We start from the raw sequence: 15,652 nt of genomic DNA, 5'->3' as shown, positions 1-15,652 counted from the left end.
TATTTGTTAATAACCTAAACAACAATACATTGAATCTGTTGTTACACGAACATATAGGTCCACAAACTTTAAGAATCTTGAATCTGAGTTCCGTGATTGGTAAAATATTAATACAACAGTACCAAAACTTATTTCGTATTATGTGTTAGTAAATAGTATTATGAATTTCAACATTTTATCTAAATATTGTAGCAAACATTTCTGTTGTTTTGAACAATTTATCTGACACATGAGCGTTATATTGATGATTATTTTCTTCCGATTCAGACGAGTTCTTTGAAAAACTGCCCACAATGAAATTATTATTCTTGCAAATTAAAATAGGGTGGAATTCGTCAATAAATCTAAACGATACATATAAAATTGTAGTAAACTTTTGCATACAGTGGTTAGTTTGTATGTACTTCTCTTTTGGCCAACGTTTGGTCACACAAAATGTTGCTATCTGAGTACCAAAGATTTCTTGAATAAGAGAATCATAGTAAATATGATTGGAAATACAATGGAAGGGAATATGGATGCCATTAGCAGTTTCAAGTGGACATCTACTTTTACCCAAAAGGATCGGTAGTGCCGGCGCATCTACTGGAAACTCAATTGGAAGTTCTTGATGGAACTCTTGTATATCATACTGTGATTGATCACACGATATCGAATAGTATGGTGCTTTATATCCGGTCAAGTCTATGTAATTATTAATATAACCTTCACTGTCTGATTCAATTGGGTATTCTGGAGAATATCTCCATTCTCCATCCACAATAAATTTGTAGAAATGAATACCTCTAGTAAGTTCTATTGCAATTAAATGGTCATGACCACTTTTAAACAATTTATATTCTTCCTGCTTCTGCCAAGAATTAAAACTACCTGCAACAAATACTTCACCTCCACCAAATGACCATCTTATCACACACTGAATTTTTTCGAAATCCTGGTCATTCATATGGCTATTAATGCAACAGGAATTATTTCGATCATTTAGGTTGTTGATTGAATCCAAATTTGTTGATTTCGATGAACCCGTTCCCATAATAAATAAAAATTCAATATGCGCCATTAAATTACCTGACAGAGCCACACAGCGACTTAAGATTGAGACATTAATTAAAAGCTATAATTAAGAAAAAAAAGAATAAAAAATTCCCATTTAATTGCAAAATTCCTGATTATATATTCAATTTTATCTGAATGCTCCAAGTTTATCATGAGAGACAGAAATAATAAAGAACCTGAACATGTTTACAAAGAAAAATCAATCTTTGAATCAGCTGGGAGAATTTCTCCAGTATTATTGTTTCTTTCAGTGGTTTTAATTATGGGTCTTTGTATTTTTGTGAGACTTTTTGCTGTAGTAAGATATGAAGCAATAATACACGAATTCGATCCCCACTTCAATTATAGAACTTCGAAATTTCTCTCAAAACACGGTTTTTATGCTTTCTGGAATTGGTTTGACAGCAGAAGTTGGTACCCTTTAGGTAGGATTATTGGGCAAACTCTATTCCCTGGACTTATGCTTACTGCTGCTCTGATGAGATATATCGCCCACCAATTAGGACTGCTTGTAAGTATTTTGCATATTTGTGTTTTTACTGGACCGATAATCTCAAGCCTAACTGCGCTTGCTTCCTATTTGCTCACTTTTCAAGTAACTAAGAGAAACGAAACGGGAATAATGGCAGCTCTTTTTACAGGTATATCCCCTACATATCTAAGCAGGAGTGTTGCAGGAAGTTATGACAATGAAGCAGTTGCAATTTTTGCTCTTGTATTTAGCTTTGCACTGTATTTGAGAGCAGTAAATGATGGTAGAATATTGAGTTCATTTTTTGCAGCCCTTGCTTACAATTATATGACTATGAGCTGGGGTGGCTACGTTTTTGTGATTAATACAATCGCAATATATACGTTGGCTCTTGTATTATTGAACAGATTTACATACAAACATTTTGTGGTTTATATTGTATTTTACGTTATTGGAACGATACTGAACCTCAATATTCCGTTTGTTAATGTAGGTGCTGTAAAATCCTCAGAACACCTTTCATCGCACTGCATGGCGTTTCTTGTAGTATGCGTTGTGGCATTGAACTCTTCAAAGCATATTCTAAGTACTTCTTCAAGCCAAATACTTCTAAAAACTATATGGATTTCTTGCTTTTTAGTTTCTAGCTCCGCTTTTTTGGTACTGACATTATCTGGAAAGACTAAATGGGCGGCAAGAAGTATGACTCTTTTAGACCCTACATATGCATCTAAGCATGTTCCTATAATTGCATCAGTATCAGAACACCAAGCAACAACATGGTCGCAATATATTTTTGACCTTCACATTACTGCAATATTTTTCCCTCTGGGGATACTTGTTTGTGCGTATTCAATTTATATTTCCCAAAAAAAATCACCAAAAAATTCACCATTTCAAACATCTCATAGTACTTGCATTCCTGACACTGCAATTTTTTTGATTGTATATGGAGTTCTTGCTGTTTACTTTTCTTCCGTTATGATTAGATTAATGCTGGTTTTTGGGCCTGCAGCTTGTTGTCTTTCAGCAGTGGGATTTTCTTTTATATTATCGAGTTTAATAGGTAGAAGGCAAACTACAGGAAACGCTCAAGACACTGTAAATGAGGGAAATTTTGGTATCCTCAGGTTGTTCTTTGTAATTGTAATGTTCTTACTTTGTGTGAATTACGTTGTACATAGCGTCTGGAGTTCTGCTGTGGCATATTCTCATCCATCAGTAATAACTTCAAACCGGCTTAGAGACGGAACAAGACTTATTCAAGATGATTTCAGGGAAGCATATTATTGGTTGAGAAAGAATACTCATTACAACGCAAGGATAATGTCATGGTGGGACTATGGATATCAATGCACTGAATTAGGTGATCGAACTGTAATAGTAGATAACAATACTTGGAATAATACACATATTGCTACAGTTGGGCTTGCATTGGCGTCTCCCGAGGATGAAGCTTATGAGATAATAAAGAAACTTGATGTAGACTATGTTTTTGTTGTTTTTGGAGGATTCGCAAAATATTCTTCAGATGATATTAATAAGTTCTTATGGATGGTAAGAATTGCCTCCGGAATTTATCCACATATTCAACAAAACGATTATCTTTCAGATAGTGGGCATTACACAGTAGGGAGAGATGCATCAAATGCAATGCTCAATTCTCTGATCTACAAACTATCGTATTATAGGTTTTCAGATCTTCAGAAAGACGGCTTTGATTTGGTTAGGAATTATCACATAGGAAAGACTCAATTTTCACTTAATCATTTCGAGGAGGCGTATACAACAGATAATTGGGTTGTAAGGATTTACAAAGTGAAAAAACAAAACAACCGTTCAATATAGACTTTGCATTAAATCAAAATTTACTTGAATTATTAGATATTTTCAAATCTAGATAAATATTAAGAATATTTCGTCGATTTAATTTTAATATTTTTAAATTATACTTGATCTTCTGAGTTTTGAATTTCTTCTTCATTTACAACCTAAAATAAAATGAATTTGAAGTAGGGAAAACATAAAATAACTAACCAGATTCAAGAAAAGGAGAGGCAATAGTAAGAATGCAGATGAAATCCAAATTAATAACCCCAGGTTTGAAAAATTGAATGCAGTAATTCCAAGTAAATATGCCAATCCTGCGGAGATAACTTTTGAAACTCCTGTTCCAAGACTTCGTATTGACATCATAACTGCATATACAGACCCTTCAAGACCTTTTGGGCAAAGCTTCGTAGTCATTACAAGAAGTGGTAATAATTGTATCTCTGCAATTGCTTCGATTAAAAATCCACCGGATAAGGCAAACATTCTATTTGAAATTCCAAGATTTAGGTTGAGCCCTGTGACTAACACTAGAGGTAGAATATAGATTGGAATCGAAAATAAGGTGGTCCAGAGTAGTATTTCACGAAAAGGGGTTCTTTTAAGAATGATTCTGTATAATACAATTCCAATTATCCCTGCAATCCCATATGTTAGCCTTAAACTACCCATAAACGTTGGTGAAAAGCCAAGTCTGTTTGTAAAATAAAAAAACATGGCATCATCATAATCTGGCCCTGCTGTATAAGTAAAAATATATATTGCTGGCCCCCAAATAATAGGTCTTTTCAAGAATTCTTTAAGTGATAATAGTTGGTTCTTTGCAGTCAGTTCTCCCGTCTGTTTTTTATCTTCCATTATCAAGCTAGCAATAAATACAAATAATGGGAATATCGATGTAGTAAGAAATATTCCTTGTTTACTATAAGTATCTAACAACGACCCAGAAAAATATGCTGTTGTTAATGCACCCAATGCTTTTGAACCAAAATAATCGGAAACGGTTTCAGCACCGCCATTTATTCCAGAAGTCTCCACAACTAATGCCTATTTTTTTAAAGATGATTAATTCAATAATTGTTATGGTAATAGCTTACCTCAGCAATGCTACTACAAAATGCTGCGCTTAATGATATTAGTAACAAGCAAGTCGCAGCTTTTAAAACAGTATCAGCCTTAAAATATTATATTCATCACTATTAATTTGAAATAAACTTACATTTGTTGCAAGCAATAAAAATCCAATAACTTGAAGTATTGAAAAAAAAATCAAGTATGGCTTCCTTCTCATTCCTGTAGTAATTTGATTGTGAAATTATATTATAAAAATTAGTTTGATGAACTTAATACTTACCTGCTATAGGTATTGAATCACTACAAAATGCTTTATATCATTTATCTATACTTCAAAAAATGGTTTTTAACTTACCAAACAAAGGCTTCAAAAACCATGGTATTGCAGGAATTGCGTATATTACCGATACTTCAGGTGGGGAAAGATGTAAATCATCTTTCAACAAGTAGTAAATTGCAAGTGTTGCAAGATGAGTTAGCCCATCGGAGAATCCGACCAAAAATATTACGAATTTGGTTATTGTAATGGACCCAAGCAATGAAGAAAATTTTAATGTGCTTGAAATATCTCTTTTCTCGTCTAATAATGAAATAATCTCATTTTGATGTATTGTAGTATCCATTTTAATATAAATTGACTATAAATGAAAGATAAGGAGTAGAAAATTTATTATTTTTAGTGTAAGTAATTATTGCATGCATTAACTAATAATTTACATGCATATACATGTAATTTAGGGATCAGGAGTTTTTTTTATTTACATTTATCAAAGTTTGATATTTTGATTGTTTCTGAGAAACTTTAAAATTGAAATTCTTTCTTCCTTTTCAAAAAAGCTCCATGCTATTACCCACTTATCATGCTTTCCTTGTTTCAATGTAGTATATCTGAGTGATTTTAATTCGTTGTTAATTAATTCTTTTCCTAGAGTATTTCTCAAAAATCTCAAATTTTTTAGCTTAGAAACTTGGGAAGTGTACCAAATTACCTTTTTTGAAAAATTCTTACTTTGAGAATACAACTTCAAAATAAAATGAGATTCACCTCCCTGAGTTATAACTTCGTGTTTTTGGCAATTTCTAAAACGACCGGGGTGCATACTAATTTCTGAATCTTCAACTGAATCGTAATATGGAGGGTTGCAAATAGTGAATGAAAAATTCAAATTTTCAATTTCAGGTCTGTTAAGTATTCCGAATAGTATATTTTCCGGATTTTCCTGAAGGAAGAGATTTATACAATTTGAGAGGTTGTTTTCTTTAATTATAGAGTCTGATACTTTCAGGCTTTCAGTTGAAATGTCAGTACCGATCATATTCCAAGAATAAATTCTGTTGCATAGAAGCGAAAACACACAATTTGCACCAATCCCTATATCAAGCCCCAAAACTTGTTTTCCTCTAGGAACAAATTCAACAGAATGAAATTCCATATTTCTTTGAATTTCAATTGTTGATTTTTCATAGTTTAGAAATTCTGGATTAATTATTTCTGTATTGTAATAATGTTCTGGAGTTAAAAGATCAGCGACAAAATGTACATAATTAGCTCTCGAAGGTATAGTTGGTACCAAAAAATTATCTGGCATATTCCAGATAATATTATATCTATAATGCAACAATACTTTTGAAATATAATATAATGTGGACGAGTTATTATAATTTATGCATATATTACCATTAATTATTTTAATACATTTTTTAAACTCCGGATATTTTTCAGACAAAAGTAAGAAATCATCATTAATGTGAACATTCCTATAATGCAATTGATTTTTTTTTTTTTGTATTTTAATATTTTTGTTAGTTGGGGCCATTTAGAAGCGTTCTTAAAATAAAAATTGTAATAATTGTTGTTGATAAGAAAATGGCAATATAAATAAATAGTAGAAAAACATTATCTTTAAAAACTTGCTGTACAATAAACAGTATTTGGTTATTCACACTGTAAGTATCAAATGGTAAATAATCCAGCATTACTTAAATTGTAATACAGAAATTTCATGTTGCCGCGATATTTTTCTGTTTTTTTTTAAGTGGGGACGATTTAGTTACGAAGTTCAGAAATAGAAATCAATTATCATTGGGAAAATCAAGAAATGGTTTTAAATGTTGAGCAAATTGTTGGCTATTTTGCTCTCCCAAATAAATTTGATGTGAGTTTAACAACTAATGAAAGAAAAAAAGTTACAAGTATTTATTCTGATTTTGGCAAATTTTATGGTAATGAATTAAAATTATTCGATGATTTGCATATTGCCTCAATAATCAGTAACGATCAACTTCAAGTTTATAATATATCTACTATATTGTTTTCTGGGAACAAAGTTCAGGGTAAATATAGGATCCCAAACATTTCACCCCTAATTAAAATAAGCTTACCATTCACTCCAAATTGTAATTGTAGCTTGTTTTTCGACAAATGTACATCAAATCTCACAATTTCAGTTTCTTCTAGTGACGGGCAATTATATATTGTTGAAATATCTGTATTTGGCAAATTTGATTATAATTTTACTATATTAACAACTAGAAGTTTAAAAACATATCTTTCGGATTTGACATCGCTTACTCAAGTAAATAAATCTCTATTTTTGATAAGTACTGGGTCTGGAATTTTTACGATAATTTCTAGTTCGAAAATACTGAAGAATGAATCTTCACCATTATTTACTGCAGAAAATTTGTGTAAAGAATCCATCAACGTTTCAACATTTCAGCTAATAAAAAGAATGGTAATCGGTAAAAATACCGAAAATATTTATTTAGTTACATTTTCTGAAAAAAGTAAAGAATTATGTCTTTTATTAATAAAATTTAATTTTACGGAAAATAATGTTTGCACTAGCATTATTGATCGAAGATCAGATATTCAGATTGAAATGAACATAAAGACTACCCCTATACTTTCTTTTGTTGAAGGCACAGATTTCTTTGTGTTATTAATTAATAGTACAGTCTACTTTTATAGAGTACTGAACTTTGATGATTGCAATTTAAATAACATTAAGCTACAGTTTTTGAGTTATCTTGATTTAGATTTTGAACATGGTAGAGATAAGAAAAAAGAATTGATATTCTCTCCTCAAGTTTATTGTAACAAGTCAGAAATTTATGTTGCGAGGGCTACATTTTCTGAAAATATAATATATTCTTATGATCCATACTTTCCAATTTATGAGATTCACAAAATCTGTTTGAGTAAACATGCCTCAAACACTGTTAAAGCAAATGATATTGATTTTAACAATTCTACATTAATTTGGAGCCAAGGAATTCAAAATTTTTGTTATGAGTTTAATTATGATGATTTAAAATACCAGTTAATTTTTGATAAAGAAAAACTATCAGACTTAGAAATTATTACGAATTTACTTAAAAAATTATTTGATGAATGTAACTCAAATATTATATTCGAGATGGCTTTTATTAGATACTTAAGATTCCTTAAAAACGTTATTTTAATCATGGTTCGTAAGGAGAAAAAATACGAAATATTAAATATCTTGAACTCAACTACTAAATTTGAGGACTTATTACACTTAATTAAGAATATTTACCTACATCTTGAAGAAAATAGATTGCTAAACACTGAATTTGGCACTTACGAAAAATGTAAATTCGATGAAGAAAAAATATTATTCTTGATCGAACCATTTCTTATCTTAATTAATTACTTCAAACACATGGGAAACTATTGTATTCGAATTTTTTCAGACAAAAATAATACTTTTGTATTATCTCCTATATCGGTTTCTACTATAAGCTGTTTACCAAAAGAAAAACTGGATAAATTATCATCAATCAGCTTTTATAAATGTAAGAAATGTTTGTACATGCCTCTAGAACTAATAACAAATTATTTGAAATTAAGGTACTTGATATTTAAAGTGATTCTTAATAAAAATAAAGCAAATTTAATGAAAAATTTGTTTGATTTATTGAATATTTACACTACAGATGGAATAAATAAAACAACGATTGCACTCGCCTTAATTATTGAGCTGATAGAAATAATAACAAAAAAACTTAAGATTTTAAATAAATTTGAGTACATTTTTAACCATTATAAATCATCAAACGAAATTAATGAAACTAACTCTGATCAATTAAACCATATTAACTTAATTCACTATGACACATTGACACAAAATTTCACAATTGATGAATTAAAAACATTAATTCAAAATATTAATCAATGCTTTATCCACCTTACATCAAAAACAAATGATGTTCCCAATTTTATTGATAAAACATTCAGAGCAAATTGTATTGAAGGCATTAACGACTTTTCACTCTTAAATTCCGAGGAAAAAGCTTGTAATAATAATATCGAAGCAACAAATATAGATTTGATTGAAATCTTGAAAATAAAAAATACCATTTTGTTTTTGAACATTTTTTCAACTATTACAAAAAGCATTTTCAAGTATTGTATTTGGAAAAATAAAATTCGAAATGTAAAATCAGCTTATATTTGTAGCTTTGAAAATATTTTACAATTTTTTTCAGACGATAATTCATTTTTGAATATTGGGAAATATATGGCAACTGGCAAATCTAATATAATTAAATATAATTGGGGCTTTGAAGATAACGAAATTACTATTAATTGTGGAAAAATCAACGCATACAAATCTATTCTGTCAGTCGATCAAATTTACAGAGTTTATTCATATTACAATTCAATATACAAATTTTTTTCTTCCAAAGTTTTCCTCGATTGTGCTGCAGAAAAACTCTCTCTTTACATTTGCTCGAATAATGTTTTCTGGGAATCATTTATTGATGATTTTTGCTGTAAGCACGTTATTCGTGAAGTTAATATCCATTTGGTTGACTTAGTCTATGATTACCTTGAGCATCAAATTATTAATGGATGTTTTGATCGCAATTATGTAAGTTATATATTCTACTTAATTAAATTGCTTCCTTATAAAAGATATACTTCATACTTGTCGCTTTCAATATTTAATCAATTAATAAACGATAATAAATTGGTTAATGAAGTCATTGAATTAATTAAACTAGAAGATAATGAAGATCAAAAAAATATATTTGATGGGTTTTCTTCTTGGGATATTAGGCTTATTTATTTCATTTCATTAATATTTAAATTATTTAATCATTCAAGAATAAGAACTTACTATAATTCAGTTTACTTAAGCTTGCTAGAAACTTCGATTAATCTAATATGTAAAAGTATGCCCAGTTGTTCCCTTAATAAGAAAAAATTATTAAATATGATTCACAGAAAATACTTAATACAATATATATATTTAAGTGACAATAATGCTTCAGATTGCTCAATAATTAAGTTAATTAGTGAGTCGTTGTTGTTTTGTGATTCAAAGTATGAAAAAATACTTTTTCTAACAGCACTATGGATTAAGAATTTTTTGTCAATAAATAAGAGCGAATCAAAATTTTCTGCAATTTCGTCTTCAGTTTTTAAAAATGAGCTTAGAGAATTTTATTCACTATTAATTCAGATATTTTGGGAAAAATTACATGTTTTAAAAAATTCTAACTCGGAGATTTTATTAAAGTTATATTCAAAAAAAAATTTTGTAATTCGAACAATATACAAGTTTTTGTTAAATGAGTGGAAAAGGGAGGAAAAGTATCAAGAAATAGTTACTTTGTCGTATTTAAATGCATTAACTAAATACTGTGACTTATTTTTACCTAATGATAAAATTAATGCTTTATTTCCTGGGGATTGGCTTGAATTTAGATTTAGAAATGGTTGTATTGATCAAGAAATAAATTCGCTTCAAGTCTTAACTGAATTGTTTGAGAATCTGAAAGGTTTATTCCAATTTATAAACTGTGAAAAAGAGTTCATTAGCGCGGATTCTGAATCCTTGAACTCAATTATTTCTTCATTAAGCACGTACATTACTTATTCCAATATTAATTTATCAAATCAATTTAAAAATCGTAAATGTTCTGATAAGCCTATTTGTATATCCAACGTTTTTTTCGGTATTGAACTTCCAAAAATAATTAATCAAAAAAACTCTTTGCTAGAAATTCATCATAAAGTCACATATTTACCGTCTATTGAATATATTTCTTACTTAAAATGGTACCTTGTTGGAGTGAAAAAGCTAGTTGCTTCAAATTTAACTAGAGTTGAAATTCGCCAATATTTCAGTAATATTTATTGTAAATACCTTGAAAGATACAATGATTACTTGGGGAACAATGGGATTTATTTCAAACCAGCAATTGACTCACAAAACCTTTCTTCAGAAAGTATTGCTAATATTTCTAACATACCCATCATTGAGTTAAATTATTACTTAGTAATTAACGGCTACTTTGAAACTGCATACAGATTAACTGAAGTTGCAAACAAATTTATGGACAATTATCTGAGAAATTATCATAAAAATACGTCGAATAATGACAGAAACATAATTTTTTCAGATTCTTTAACAAAAATTCAAACAAAAAATATTTATAATACCCTTGGATTTTGGATGTTTACTTATTCGTTTTTCTTATCAAATAATACAAAATATTTGAATTCATTATTTGAGTATGCAAATAACTTTCTAGTAAAAACCAATAGACAGAAGAAGAAAAAATTATCATATGACTTACCTGATTCAAAAATCACAGCATTTGAAGAAATAATTCTACAGAACTCTAATTTTAGAAGTGTTCGTATAATAGAAGAAACAAGTAATTTGGGTTTCGGTGTAAATATCAATTTTTGGAATTCAATATTGGACCGTATGCATTGCTCTCCTCATTTTCTTCGAGGCGTTCACATGGCATTATTGATAAACGGGCAAGTTCACACTCTGACGAATGCAGAAAATTCATTAAATAACACATATACTTCGACCCTACCAAGTAAACTAATCAAAATTTACGAAGATCCAGAGTACTTAATGGAAATAATTAAAAATTACTCAATTACAAATGATCAGCACTTACATATTTTTATTAATATAATCGAAAACTTATTTAGCTTCAATTTTTTTGAGGAGGCACTAAGGTTTATTTCAGCTATTGTTTTGAACGATCATTTTGAATTACCCACATATTTTGTTGCAAAAATCAGGTATTTGATTAGATCATCAAATAACGTGAATAATAATGCATTTTATGAAAAATTTGAGTCAATAATACATAAATGTATTCCAATAAGCACTTAGTTTTATAAATATAATTAATAATTTTCTTTGCTTTCCTTTTTTCCCACACAATTAGGCGGCGCGAATGCAATCTTGCAATTTATTAAACAGGTATTTGAAAAAACAACAGAATACGGGTCAAAAATACATGAATTTTAGAGACTACCTGATTTTACTGCCACGTATTATTTTTATATTTGTTATCCCATGGCTATCTCTGATTATAAAGACTAATTCGCTACCTTGGATTCCCGAGTATGAATTTAACGATCAACTGAAAGTATTAGAAAGAATTCAGAAAAATGGCCTTCAAAGTTTAGTAGAAAAAAAATTATTAAGTAAATATGAAGTTAAATTTACTGAACAGCATGAAAAATTACGAAATTTAATAAATAATACAAAAGAACAGATTTATTTTAACCAAGTTAATCAAATGTATGATTTGTTAGCAGATCAAATAAGGAATATTGGTTTTAGTTGTCCAACTACATCAGCCATAAAGAATCGCTATTGTAATGAAAAAAAATTGAAAGGGTTTGAAAATGGAAGAGAAAGAAGTTATTGTGAAAGTGGCTTTGACCCTTCTCCAATTGCTTACTCATATCAATCGAGTGAATATTCTTATTCTGATTCCGGAGATATACTATTGAATTATGAAAATGAAGACTTAATTCTAGATGATACCAATTGTATTTCGGTTATTGTAGATGGTGATGTTTTAATATGCGGAGATCTTGTTGTTGCAAATGGGCAACTTAATACTCTAACTTCGTTTGATGCATTTGAAGCTCAAAATTTGTCAGTTGGTAAAATGCAATCTATGCACGCAAAAAGAAGATGTATAATTAGAAGAGGTTTGACAGTAAGAGGGTCAATGATACTTCCATTTTCTAACTTAATTGTTATTGGCAAATTGATTGTTGGAAAAAATGTGTACACTGCAGATCTGCAAGTTGACCTGTCATCTAATCTGTTTATTGGAGTTTTATATTTATTTTCAGATTTATACCAGAGTAAAAATGACTCAGATACATGGAACCCATTTTCCATCACAAGAATTAAACTTTTGCATGTTTCTAACTCATGTTCAAATGAATTTAATAATACTATCATTTATAATAGACCTCAAGATAACTCTAAGTTTAATGAAAGTGGAGAAATAGATCAAAATATGGGTTCTTTGTGGTCTAGTAGAAAAATTTATGTTGGAAACAGTGGTAAATTGTGGGTAAGAGGCGACATTCACGCTGGCGAAATTGTGATTTCTGATGCAGGGCTAGTTTTTGATACATGCGGTAATTTGAAAACTAACACTACACATGGGTTAGGTATATATATTAGGGATTCTGGAAGCCTTCATATGATGAGCTCTTCCATCTTTACAAGTAGATTATCTGTAATAAGGTCATCAGTTGTTATAATAAAAAAAGGAGAATTAAATGTTAACAGCATTTTATTGTTACACTCAGGTTCTAAAATTCGAATAGGTGGAAATATAATACTTCATATTGCATCAATAAGAGAATCGTCTACATTATATGCTGACTCCCTTGAAATATTGAACCAAGATATTGAAAATATTGAACATTATCGTAAAAAAAAAAATAATTCAAACATCTTTAGTCATAACAACACTCAATATATAGGAACAAATAGTATTGACAAATTAGCTGGCTATTTACAAGTGGTTTCAGCATCAACCGTAACAATATATGGTGGGATATTTGTACAAGGCTCAATTGAAATAAACGATGGATCTGAGCTTTTTTCAATGGGTAAAATTAGGATATTAGAAAATGTAATCATTAATGATGGTTCAGAAATCTTAATATTAGGTGATTTTAATTATTCAAACAATTATGATTGGAATGGTATTTGTGAAGGCTATGCCCATTGTATTCTTGGTTCAGTCCTTGTTTCAAATTCAAGCAATATGTTCATAGCTAACGGAAGTTTGAAGGTAAATGAATATGTTGATTTAATAGAGGGGAATTTTATATTAGGAGAAAATATGGAAGTTGGCAAGTCATTTATTTCAACAAAAAAATCCAACTTTTTTATAAGTGAAGGTGATTTAATAATTAATAATGCAGATCTATCCCTTGAGACAAATATTCTCGAAAAAAAAAGTTTTTTAATTTCAAACGGTGTATTTCTGATTAACGGAAAATTGCTTGTAAGAAATGGAGATGTAGCTTTAATTACGAAGAGTTATCTAAAAGTACAGCAAATTTACATTAATCAGGGGAGCTTGGGTATGTCAACAAAGTCTTTAACTGTAGTAAATGGAGGGAAAATAAATAAATTAATGGATTTATTTCTTTTTGAAAACAAAATTCCACTCAATATTCTAATTAATGGTAATCTTACGATCGATACATTTTCCGAAATGTTTGTTCTTGAAGGAAGTATTTCAATTGAAAGTATAATACTGACATCTAACTCAAAAATAAATATTGAAAAAAAAATGAACAGTGGAGTTGATCTTTATCAAATAAGCATTCATAAAGTAGTTGTATTACAAGGCAATTCATTTATGAATATTCCTGAAGGGTACTTATTAGAAGTAAATAGTGGTATAATGGTCGATGAATTTTCAATAATGAATTGTGATCAATCAATTATAGAAGGAGACTTGTTTATTGATGACGGTGGTTTTTTTATCGCCAAAAGCGTTATAATTTTTTATCCCTCAACTTTAGTATCACAGGATTCATCAAAAATATACATTGAAAATCTTCAAGTTTATTATAATACAAAAGAAAATACTTTAAGCCAATCTTCGGAAAATTCTAATATTCCATTGTTTATTTCTGAAAATGGTGGCTCCATAAAAATTCATCAATGTGAATACAATTGTGAGAGATCAAAATGTGTTAAATTACTATTTGGAATACGAACTGTAGAGTCAATTATTACAATAGAAAAGAGCCATCCCTGGTTTATTCCAGTAAAAGCTTCTGTACAATTTTTTGATTTAAACTCAACAAGTTCAAAAGAATTATATGAAGTAATAGACCCTATTGCATTTATTGTTAGAAAAAATCCTGAAGAAAAAAAACAGATCGAAGTCAAACCCAGAATTACATTTTCGAAGGGAGAGCAGGTTAGAAGAGGAAGAACCTGGGAAATTGATAGGAATACATTCAACCTATTTAACGAATCCCAGCCTATACAATGGCATTAATATTAATTTATTCAAACATTATTTTTACTAGAACACTAATTATTCTTAATTTTTTTCTTTGTAGCGCCTTTAATGCTTTTATTCAGACGATTTAGGGCAAAATAAAATGAAAGCACAATTACAAGTAGTGCGAAAACAAAATATAAATATCCATAAAACCCACTTAATTGCTTTACAATTTTTCTGGAAGTTTTTTCACTTGTATTTTTTGTTTTTTGTGAAATGACACGTTCAAGAATTTTTAATTGATATGATGAAAATTTTAGTGGGGTATTTTTATTAGCACTGAAGATTTTCATTATACTTTCTTTTGACGCCTTTCCATTAATAACAGAATTCATATCTTGCATATCAAAGTTGAAGTAGCAAGTAACGAGATTTTGGTGGAAAAGTGCTCTAATTGCATCATCTGGAGTTATTGATTCTTGATCTTTTATTGAAGCTGCTATCTTCTGATAAAATTCACGTTTCTCTATCAATTCTTTTTGAGTTAGTTCAAAACAAATTTCCATTTTTTTTTCCTTTTCACTTTCGGATAAATTCTTGTCTAAAGAGTCTATATAAATTTCGTCCTCTAATTTGGGGGCTTTCTTCGAATAGCAAACTGAGTTAATAAGGGCGAATATTAACAATAAATTTCTTATATGCTTCATTATTTTAAATTGATTTGGTTCAAGAAAATTTGCAATTTAAAATCTTTAATTAGCAGTTTTATTCCAGTATTGTATGCGCCGAAAAAAATTGTACTAATCAAAAAAAAACAAAATTGTTATACATATGCGGTTATTTATGTTTCATATAATTAATTTCTAGATAACACTAAGTTATTTAATAACAGAAAATAGTTCCTAAAATTCAAGACTAAAATTTCTATCTATTCAA

General features: G+C 29.2%; 7 protein-coding genes across 7 annotated transcripts; 3 read left to right on the top strand and 4 right to left on the bottom strand.

Moving 5' to 3' along the window:
- Positions 1–175: 175 nt before the first annotated feature.
- On the bottom strand, positions 176–1,033 carry cubi_02329 (AMP-activated protein kinase beta chain; the record flags this gene model as incomplete). Its single annotated transcript, XM_029019341.1, has 1 exon — positions 176–1,033. The coding sequence occupies one exon, from the start codon at positions 1,031–1,033 to the stop codon at positions 176–178; it is 858 nt and encodes a 285-aa protein (XP_028874462.1).
- A 174-nt stretch (positions 1,034–1,207) lies between these two features.
- Positions 1,208–3,376, top strand: cubi_02328 (oligosaccharyl transferase STT3 protein; the record flags this gene model as incomplete). Its single annotated transcript, XM_029019340.1, has 1 exon — positions 1,208–3,376. The coding sequence occupies one exon, from the start codon at positions 1,208–1,210 to the stop codon at positions 3,374–3,376; it is 2,169 nt and encodes a 722-aa protein (XP_028874461.1).
- A 132-nt stretch (positions 3,377–3,508) lies between these two features.
- cubi_02327 (BT1 family protein) lies at positions 3,509–5,055 on the bottom strand (the record flags this gene model as incomplete). Its single annotated transcript, XM_029019339.1, has 4 exons — positions 3,509–4,405; positions 4,456–4,533; positions 4,578–4,651; positions 4,788–5,055. The coding sequence occupies 4 exons, from the start codon at positions 5,053–5,055 to the stop codon at positions 3,509–3,511; spliced, it is 1,317 nt and encodes a 438-aa protein (XP_028874460.1).
- A 144-nt stretch (positions 5,056–5,199) lies between these two features.
- On the bottom strand, positions 5,200–6,021 carry cubi_02326 (uncharacterized protein; the record flags this gene model as incomplete). The annotated part of the gene is made up of 1 exon (XM_029019338.1): positions 5,200–6,021. One exon carries the CDS (start codon positions 6,019–6,021, stop codon positions 5,200–5,202), a length of 822 nt encoding a protein of 273 aa, XP_028874459.1.
- A 510-nt stretch (positions 6,022–6,531) lies between these two features.
- cubi_02325 (uncharacterized protein) lies at positions 6,532–11,604 on the top strand (the record flags this gene model as incomplete). Its single annotated transcript, XM_029019337.1, has 1 exon — positions 6,532–11,604. The coding sequence occupies one exon, from the start codon at positions 6,532–6,534 to the stop codon at positions 11,602–11,604; it is 5,073 nt and encodes a 1,690-aa protein (XP_028874458.1).
- A 127-nt stretch (positions 11,605–11,731) lies between these two features.
- cubi_02324 (uncharacterized protein) lies at positions 11,732–14,770 on the top strand (the record flags this gene model as incomplete). The annotated part of the gene is made up of 1 exon (XM_029019336.1): positions 11,732–14,770. The coding sequence occupies one exon, from the start codon at positions 11,732–11,734 to the stop codon at positions 14,768–14,770; it is 3,039 nt and encodes a 1,012-aa protein (XP_028874457.1).
- Positions 14,771–14,805: 35 nt separating this feature from the next.
- Positions 14,806–15,423, bottom strand: cubi_02323 (uncharacterized protein; the record flags this gene model as incomplete). The annotated part of the gene is made up of 1 exon (XM_029019335.1): positions 14,806–15,423. One exon carries the CDS (start codon positions 15,421–15,423, stop codon positions 14,806–14,808), a length of 618 nt encoding a protein of 205 aa, XP_028874456.1.
- Between the last annotated feature and the right edge of the window lie 229 nt (positions 15,424–15,652).

This window comes from Cryptosporidium ubiquitum (genome assembly GCF_001865345.1).
Source record: "Cryptosporidium ubiquitum isolate 39726 chromosome Unknown contig_4, whole genome shotgun sequence".
NCBI lineage: Eukaryota > Apicomplexa > Conoidasida > Eucoccidiorida > Cryptosporidiidae > Cryptosporidium > Cryptosporidium ubiquitum.
The sequence above is the reverse complement of the archived record's forward strand: the minus strand, read 5'-3'. Positions and strand labels throughout refer to the sequence as shown.